This window comes from Sturnira hondurensis, unplaced genomic scaffold, assembly GCF_014824575.4.
Source record: "Sturnira hondurensis isolate 20B ecotype Veracruz unplaced genomic scaffold, ASM1482457v3 Scaffold0019428, whole genome shotgun sequence".
Taxonomy (NCBI): Eukaryota; Metazoa; Chordata; class Mammalia; order Chiroptera; family Phyllostomidae; genus Sturnira; species Sturnira hondurensis.
The window spans coordinates 883155-892500 of record NW_028092059.1 but is presented as its reverse complement, the minus strand read 5'-3'; the positions used below and the strand labels follow the sequence as shown (position 1 = coordinate 892500).

At 35.9% G+C, this 9346-nt stretch overlaps 1 protein-coding gene across 3 annotated transcripts in view; it reads left to right on the top strand.

Moving 5' to 3' along the window:
• The window catches only part of QTMAN (queuosine-tRNA mannosyltransferase), a 382528-nt gene extending 374133 nt beyond the window's left edge, over window positions 1-8395 (top strand). For 2 of the 3 annotated variants that reach the window (XM_037027769.1, XM_037027768.1), the window contains 3 exons: window positions 2228-2298; window positions 2998-3089; window positions 8089-8395. In XM_037027769.1, coding sequence (XP_036883664.1) covers window positions 2228-2298; window positions 2998-3089; window positions 8089-8172 — 247 coding nt within the window. In that variant the 3' untranslated portion in view covers window positions 8173-8395. The remainder of the gene's footprint in view (window positions 1-2227; window positions 2299-2997; window positions 3090-8088) is intronic. The other variant, XM_037027770.1, reaches the window with a different exon arrangement.
• Window positions 8396-9346: the final 951 nt, after the last annotated feature.

The window sequence follows — 9346 nt, the reverse complement described above, 5'->3', positions numbered from 1 at the left end:
TTTTCAAAAGAAAATATAAGAAACTTACGAGAATGAATTTTATAAATTTCTTTTAAAATGTTATGATCTACACAATATATTTTAAAACATAGTCCTGATGTAAATAACGTATAGAGTAAGGTTTGGTATTTTAACAAGTCAAAATTATAACCAGAAGTGGTGATTGTTTTCTGAGGAATTAGAAATATAAGTACATAAGATAAGTGACAAGTGAAAGTCGAAATCCAGTGTATGGGTTTTTTCCCTCCCAGACCCAACCGTGCCACTGCCCTCACATTGTGCTTTAACTAGCAGGGTCTGGGATGGCGCGGTGCGTGCTCCCGCGATGAGTCAACTTGCGACTTGGCCCGCAGCTCTCTTTCGGGGAACAGCACACTGTGGTTCAAATCCATTATTAAAAAGCAGATAACATGTGCACTTTCTGAAATGCCTGTGACTTCGCTCTTTTGATTTTAAGTAATTATAAGAGAATGTTCGTATGTATTTGCTTTTGGACCGGCACTGCATTTTAAAACCGAGTGTCTTCAGATAAGTGCATATTTTCTTTTCCTTCATAAAGAATATCTCTGGTGTACGTGCTCAAAACTTTCGTGAGTGTTTTGTAATGCAGTCACAGAGCAGTTTATAGCTCTGCTTCCGATCAGACTTTCTATGTGTTCTCTGTGTGCACAGAGAGCAGATTGTTAAATATTAGTTTGGATTTTGAAAGTAATCATTGGTAAGTAGGTCCTGTACCTTTCCACTGTGTTATTTTGTACCTTCTATCAGTTCTCAAGCAAAACTTTGAGCTCAGTGTTTTTTCTAAACTTTGCAGCTCAAAGTAAATACTTTTTCACTGAAACTAGTTTCAGTTAACAATAAAATAGGGAACACAATGCCCACTTAAAAACACTTATATTACAAAAAAAAGAAAAGAAAAGGTTAAATTAAAAAACCTGTTTAAAAAACCTGTTTTTTAAAAAAAACAGGTTAAATTACATGTACTTTGTCACTGGAAGTAAACAAGGTAAACATTGCCATAACTTCAAATTATTCTTGGGTTGACAAAAATACGTAGTTCGAAATGAAATTCTTCTTTTGGTCAACATTTTGGATGCAACTTGAAGTTTCTCATAAAATAAACATTTAAAACATGTTTTGAATTTCACCGCATAATTCCTAGCCAGCAGAAATTACAGTGGTGTCTTTAAGGTCTATTATGTCAGACCTGTAGCCGCAGCGCGGCTGACGCAGACATCAGGACGCAATGCCCTCCCCCTGCTTCGCCCTCACTACCGTGACGTGAGGAAGAACTTCCTAGGGGGGTCCTTGGGAAAAGCCTCTGACAAAGTGAAACTTCCACTTTTCTTCATTTAGTAGCACATGTATTCTTTTCTGATAAAAGGCAAAAAGAGCTGAATTATTAGTCAAGAAAGCAAAGTGTTCATTAAGGTAACCTTCACAAGCACTTTTTTTTTCAGTAAATGGGGGAATAGTTTTACATCCTACATAATAAGTCCTTTGGAAGCACAAGCTGAAAAATGAAAATGCCGCAACACAACAGATTGTAAATTTTTTCTGATGCTTTTAAAAGTGCCTCTATCATTTCTACAGCTACGGTGTTAAAGTTAAGTATTTGCTATTTTATTTAAACATTTTTAAAAACTGAACATTCTGGGGCTTTGCAGCATTATTAAGAAAAGCTGTCCATACTTTACCATGTTGTTACATGTGTTTATCTGCTGATTATAAAATGTGTTAAACAGCATTTTAAAAACAAAAAAAAATGCAGAGCTGTGCGTTGATTAATTCAGTGAACAAAACATNGTTAAAGTTAAGTATTTGCTATTTTATTTAAACATTTTTAAAAACTGAACATTCTGGGGCTTTGCAGCATTATTAAGAAAAGCTGTCCATACTTTACCATGTTGTTACATGTGTTTATCTGCTGATTATAAAATGTGTTAAACAGCATTTTAAAAACAAAAAAAAAATGCAGAGCTGTGCGTTGATTAATTCAGTGAACAAAACATATGCTGTTGGTTCTGTTCTATGAAATTCATATATGATCAATAAAATCTTTTAAAAGAGCAACTTTGGCTTTTAGGTTCGCATTGCCGACCACGTTCATCGTCCCAGTTCACTCTGGGCTGAGACTGTGAACTCAGGCAAACAGAACTGCTTTCTGGCTCTGACAGCGATGTCCTCCTCTTAACACATCTTTATCTTCTCTCTAAAATCTCTTCAGGTTGGAAGCTGTGTATTGTGGTTGTTACCCACTTTGTCCCAGAGACTTGGTTTATCCGGAAATATTTCCAGGTAGCTGCTGTAATGTACTTTCATCTTTGTTGAGATTTAATACATGATTCATGCTAAATGAGAAAGTTTGGAAATAAACTTAGGCGGGAGCAATTGTTTATTTGGCAAGTCAACATGTTAGTGTTAAGGAAAATTTTATGTTTTAATACATTAGAGTAAGCTTATATTTACCATCTGTTCTTTTAAGATAACAAAAAAGCAAGTTTTCAAATAGCATTCTTCATTGTTAGCACACACATCCCATAATGATGGATTTTTAAAAGTAGGTCAGTGTCGCTGCAATTGCTTACAGATTTTTTTAGTGATATACAAAGAGAAAAATCGAGGACTGAAAGTCACACCAAATTATTTAAGCAATTGACTAGTTAATAATATGCAAGTGTTGTACAGGGTACATACGGCAATAGTACCAGTTCTTTGAAAAGAATCTCATCACTAAATATATCACATATGCATCGTGTTACGTTAGAATAATGTATTTTAATCACCCAAAGGAGATGTCTAAACAGTAAAACTACACAGTCTTATTTAGCATTAAACATCCTTGTGAGCTGAGGTAACCTTATAAAATCATGCTTAAATAATGTAAAACACGAGGCGGCACAGAGCAATATGCATTTTTAATTAGTAAAGTGACTAATATCAAGTGTGTGCTTTGAGGTTTTTGTTTCATTAAAAATGTATCTGTTTTTCCTGCAGCTGAATATCTGTATTCTACACCTGAACAGCTTTCAAAGAGGCTCCAGAATTTCTGCAAGAGACCTGATATCGTAAGGAAACATCTCTATAAGGTAGTTATTGAGAAGAGATTTAGACAGTATAAATGCCATATTGAAGTACGGAGAAAAAAATCTTAAAAAAAACATTTAATTAACATACTAATGTTTAAGGGAAACATGCTAGGGAGGGATATTAGTTGTTACACTAACAAGGATTAATTAAACTGGATGCCAGTTGTATTAACCTAGGTCTTATGAAATACGTGCACTTAATGCACGGGACATGCTTTTTTTTTAATTTATTGTTTTCGAAGATGACTGTCCTTTACATTTAGCCCCAAGAGGCTTATAAAAATGAATCTGGATTAATGTAACTCATTAGTTTAAAAGGAAGTAAAGGAAAGATTCTACAATTAGACTAATGAGGATGTGAGCCTTTCTTCCCATCATAGTGAAATCTTCAGTCCTCAGAAATTCAGGTGAATGATATTAGTGAAGTTTAGTCTTCATTTTCTTGCTATTTTAAAGATGGTTTTCAAGAATCAAATGTTTCCCTCGCCCAGATGAATAAAATAATACGGGAACTCCTCAGTCTGTTTTGGTTGAGGCTGTCAGTCTCCTCCCTGAATGGCAAAGGCAAAAAGGACGTAATTTAAATAGCATCATCATTCAGTGCTTTTATTCATTATCTTCTTTCCCTTGTGTGGATCAAGAATTTCACATTGTTGGAATAACAACACAAAGAGGCCCTACTAAATGTCTAAGTAATTGAACTGGGATAAATCTGCTTTATGAGTTTTGAAGGTGGCTCTAGGCCATGAGTAATATACTTTTTTTCATATTCTTTGAATGTAGCATCTTCATTTTCCATAAATTCAGTACAGTTGATAATCTAGCAGTTTTATAATCCAGCATATTTTAATTTCCTATGTTAATATGTAACCTTCCTGCATAAAATACAGTCTGCCTCCTTGTGTCTCTCCTCTCCCTTTCGTGGCCTAAAATACACATAGAAATAGTGAGACATCAAAACAGGACTTTGTTTCTGCAGGAAACAGTTAAACTTCAAGAAAAAGGGAGAGAACCAAAAATGCAATTTAACACCCAATTTCAAGCTCATTATCTTTCATTGTCTATTAACTTGGCAATGGTTCAGAAGGTAGCTCATAATAGTTTAAAATGCTGACTGAACAGTTCCAGCTTCAGTGTCATTCCTTGAGTCGGTGCAGTTGGATCGCACACACAGGAGGCTTCACAGGGAGAACAGTCTTCCCAGGTTTACGTCCAGATCTCCTAATTTTTCAAGTTCAGTGGTGGTCTTCTTTGTATGAAATATTAATAAAGCTGTTTCCCATGGGACAGACTGTCAAAATGTGCAGATTATAAAAATTGAAGAAATAGAATAATAAGTATTAATACAAATGGACTCACTTTCTATATATGACACCAAGCTATTTATAGTGAGTTCGCCATCAGATGGTTGATTTTTTTTCTGGTGATTTTTTTACATTTATTGAGAGACATAATTGATATACAGCCCTGTTTCGGGTATATAGCATGATGACTTATATATTCTGAAGTGATTACCACTGTCAGTTTTTAGCATCCATCATCTCATATAGATACAGAAAAAGAAATAAATGCTCTTTTTTCTGTGTTGAGAATGGTGAAGTACTGATAATTCTGTTTCTACCACCAAAATGTATCAGTTTTTGACTTTGCTTCAAGTTAGGCCTTATTCACTCTCTTATTTTGCATCTGCAGATTTTTAACCATTGCAAAAGTTACTGCAACAAGTTGGTTTTAGTTGCAAAAGAAAACAGATCTCCAGATGAAATATTTAATACAGCTACTGCCATAACATAGCTGTAATTGCTTGACTTTCAAACAACTTCTGGAAAAACTCTGAAAGAATGTCAGCTTAGTGGTATGCTGTTAATGTACCAAGTTGTTCCTCAGACAGTTTAAGAGATAACATATACCTTAAATGTTATTCCACGTTACTGCTTTTTACATATGGGTTTAGTCTGCACATACTAAAATGCTCCATCTCAAAGTTTATAAATCAGTGTTTCATGCATGAACATTTACAAGAATTTATATGTAAAGTTCAATTTTGTTTTTTTTTTTCTACCATAGGTTTTTCTTATAAATCATTATGCCATTTTCATATATGTTCTCACTCACAGGACTTGATACTTATCTAAAAATTACTCTAAAAAATTCATAAATTGGTCCAAGAATTATAAGTAATTAGGAGCTTGAGGATGCAACTGTTAGGCAGAGGATGCAATTGTCATTTTTCCAAAACTGGAAAAATGACAGAAAGTCCTACAGATTTGGTTTGGTTTGGTTGTTGTAACAGGGTTTGGAGCCAAAAGAGAGAAAGAATGCCTCTGAAAACTTTATAATGAAGATATAATAAGTTATGATATTTTTTCACTTCTGTTTTATGAATATACACACTTTCAGGTATCACTTGCCTTCACTGAATACCAAAGAATTATTTCCCCCAAGGCGGCTTTTTACCTATTTTTCGTATGCAGTGGAAGAGTCTTTTGTGTGTACTGTGAGGAGAACGTTGAGGGTTTTTTTCATTAGATTTATTCCATAGGACAGGGCTGCTTTGCTTTTATAAAACATATGCTTCTAAGATCTAAAAGGATAGAATGTCACTGAATTTTTTTATTTGCTCCTTTTACATTTTTACACCTTACTCTTTTTTTTTTTTTTTTTGGTTAAAAGTTTACATTTTAAAATCATCTCAACGGCTTATCCTATAGAGTTCACTTTAGGATAGGATTTTTCATATGGATTCACACTTAGAAATGTAATGACTAGAATAAGGCGACTAACACTTGGCTTTCTTCTCACATGAGACATTATAATTTCAATATGAGTGAGAGTTTGGGGGCTATAACTTGAAGCAGGATTTGAAACAGAATGCTAGTAACTGAAAAGCAGAAACAGAATCTGATACTTTTTTTTTCTTAAAGTAACTCTTTGTACTACAAACACTGTCCAAAACTTCTCACCTGACATGGTTTCAGACTTGAAATGCTTCAATTCCTCATGTTCACGCAGTGTTCTCTCCCCACACTCTCTCTGTGTCTCACATTTTTTAAAGAGAAATCCAGTGCATGCAAAAGTTAAATGTTTCTTAATTATTTGTTAAGTTTTAAAAAGCTAAAACTGTTTCTTTAAAAGTTTACACCCTAGTTTCGTCGTTGACCGCAGCTTTCTTGTACTTTTAGGACGCTTCCTTTTCTAAGTAGGTGAGACACTCCGGCCACATACTTGTCAGCTGGACAAGACGGCCGCTCTTTATGGCTCCCAAGCGTTCCTTGAGCACAGGATTCTAGAAGTGATCGTAAACTAATTAGGCAAGGGTGGCCTTCTTACACTAACAACTGTTCTTCATTTTATAACCAAGCGAGTTTACTGCCGTGAAGTTGTATATATGTTTGCCATACTTTTACTATGAGAAATCACTTTCTGAATTCTCAAGCAATCCCCAACAATGATTTTAAATCCGTACTTTATGTTTTTAGAGAACTTCTGATCATTATGTTTTAAAATACTTTACCAAAAACAATGTCTGCACATTCCCTTGTTACTGGTATTGAAACTAGCAAAAGAGTACAACTAGGGCAGTGTAAGTAGGTACTTCCCAGACTGAAGTGTATTCCTTTTTCATACCTGTCCCCTCTCTCATTACTTTTATTTACAAATTGAGCAGTATTTGGGGGGGGGGGGAGGTGGGGGAAGAGGTGTCATTTTTTTCTTGTGCCTTAACAAAAGTAACCTGTAGTTTCTTACGGTTTTTCAGATGACAGCTGTTGATTTTTATTTTGTCCTCTTCAAGTTCTTTAACATTCTAGAAATCTTTGTAACCTGCTGTTATTTGGAGAAGAGAAGAATTTCCAATTTCTGCCTAAAAGTGAATCCAAACAATAATTAAGCTTATCATTCAGACTCAGTGCCCAGAAAAGTTATTTGTGGTTGTCTTAATTGTATCAGCCATATCCACCCGAACCATAACCAAGGCATTTTAAGTTTCCTTCAAGAGACTGGGCACTTTATAGTCCCCTTTTAGTGTGAGCTTATACTCGACATGTGAACAAAGCCTTGCTCATTAATATTAACAGCCCTCCAAAGTCATTACATTTTTCTTAAAAATAAAAACTTAAAAGCTTGTGACATTTTTAGAACTTCTAAACTCTCTCAACAGCACCAGTACAATTTAAGGCAAATTCTCAGTGTGTGTCTCCCTCTCTCCCTCCTCCCTCCCTCCCCTTCCCTCTCTCATACTTCACTTCCTTCCTCGATTTTATTTGTATTGGTTTTCCTTTGATTTGTCTAAGCAAAACAAAACTGCAAATTCTTTAGCACCATAGATATACTTTGGGGGATTCAGATCAGTTAGGAACTTGGACTTTCTGTCATTCTCTGCTACTCACTTGCAGACTAGCTCTTGGTGAACTTGTTCACCTCTATATGATTCGTCTGTAAACTTGGAAGACTTTTTTTTCTTAATTCTTAATAGCATTTCCCCCCTGAGGTAAAGCGGTAATGAAATAATAAGAATAAACCTGTCAGTAAACTTGAAGAGCTTTGGAACTTGCATGTAATTGTAATGGCATTTCTCTTGTCCCTTCACCACCTAAAAGTAAAATTCACATTAGCAAAAACATGTCTATTTTTGTGTTTATTAAAGTTAAAAGTAGGATGATCAACTCCTAATAGCTGTTATCCATAAAATAAACCAGAAAAATATGTGTGCAGCAGAGTGTATCCATTTGCAAAAAGTAAACAAACAAACAAAAACAAAAGACAAAACAAAACAACAAACAAAAAACTGGAGCTTTCCCCTGTGGTTGAAAATAGTTATACTTGAAACCAATGGGAAACTGGGATTTCCCCAGGTGATAAAACTCGAGAACCATTTACTTGGTGGCTTTTTGAAATGGAATTGATGTCAGGCAGATTTGCAGTATGAATTGTCAGCATGCTTGAGCCTTTCCGTGGTTAATGCTTCTTCGTTGCTTTCTCTTCTCTCCCTTCCTTACAGGGTGACATGAATCCTTTTTCCTGGGCAGCCCTACATGGTAAATTCAGGTCTCTGCTTACAACAGAACCAAAGGAAGATTTGTGACAGATGGGGCGAAGTCACAAACTTGCAGCCTAAGGCAGAATCTGTAGAACTTTCCAGAGTGTGCCCATATTTACCTGATCAGAGAGAACAGAAAATCTGCAGAGGAAGCTGAGCCTGGCTGCTTGTCATAGCTGACACAGAGCCATCTGCCACAAACCTGTGGCGGCTTCAGATCTCCAATCCCTGCCACCACCCCAACTCAAATTAAATACAGATTCCTAGAGACGTTATGATGGTTACACATGTCCTCGGCATCACATGGAGGAGACTGTTCAAAAAAAAATATGTGGCCTGTTGTATAACCGCACTCATGTATCCCATATGTGGTGCCACATTGAATTTCCGGTGGAATCCGTTTTTATCCTTTGTACTGGATGACATGGTGCCTGAATTCTTTCTCCTTGCCGACATGATGGCAGCCAAACTGCAGCTTCAAACACTCACACTTGGCTGGGTTTCTACCTGGGTTGCCAGGCTATCACCGGAGCCGTCTTGTGCCTTCAGAGGGCCACGGGGTCTGAAAGGAAGGAGGGTCTGAAAGCTCTGGGACTAACGGGGCAGCCATCTCAGAACTGTGTGTGGCGAAGGGCCGTTTTAGCACTTTCCTTTTAGCAAATTAATGACTCTCTGGCACAGGCATTTTTAAGTGAAGGTATTAATAAGGGGTCTGGCAGGTATTCCCCTGATTCTCACAGAGTTACATTTGCATTTAATTTATCTTAAAGAAAGTCGTAAGATAAACAGCTGTACTTGGAACAAACATGGGAAATACCATGAGTGGGGCCACCTTACCCATAAGATGAACACTGAGATACTTGTTTTAATTTTTTTTTCATGGGTAAAAATAGAGAAATAAAAATACTTCTAACAAAACCAGTACTTTTGATATAAATATTTCTTGAAAATATTTGGATTCAGCTACAAATACAACATTTTCAAGACAAATCATGTACATTCCAATAGTCAAGCTGCTGTATTTGTGGATGTAAAGAGGTTTGGGATGGTTAGATTGTAAGATAAATTTTTAATAAAGTGCCCTCTGCCATTTTTAATTAAAATACCCCATCTACATGTAAGTGTGTACATCTATTGGTATGTTTCTCACTAAACACTTTCCTTGTGTCAAGAGACAACGAATACAATTGTTTCCTTTCCGGATGAACAAGGATCTGTT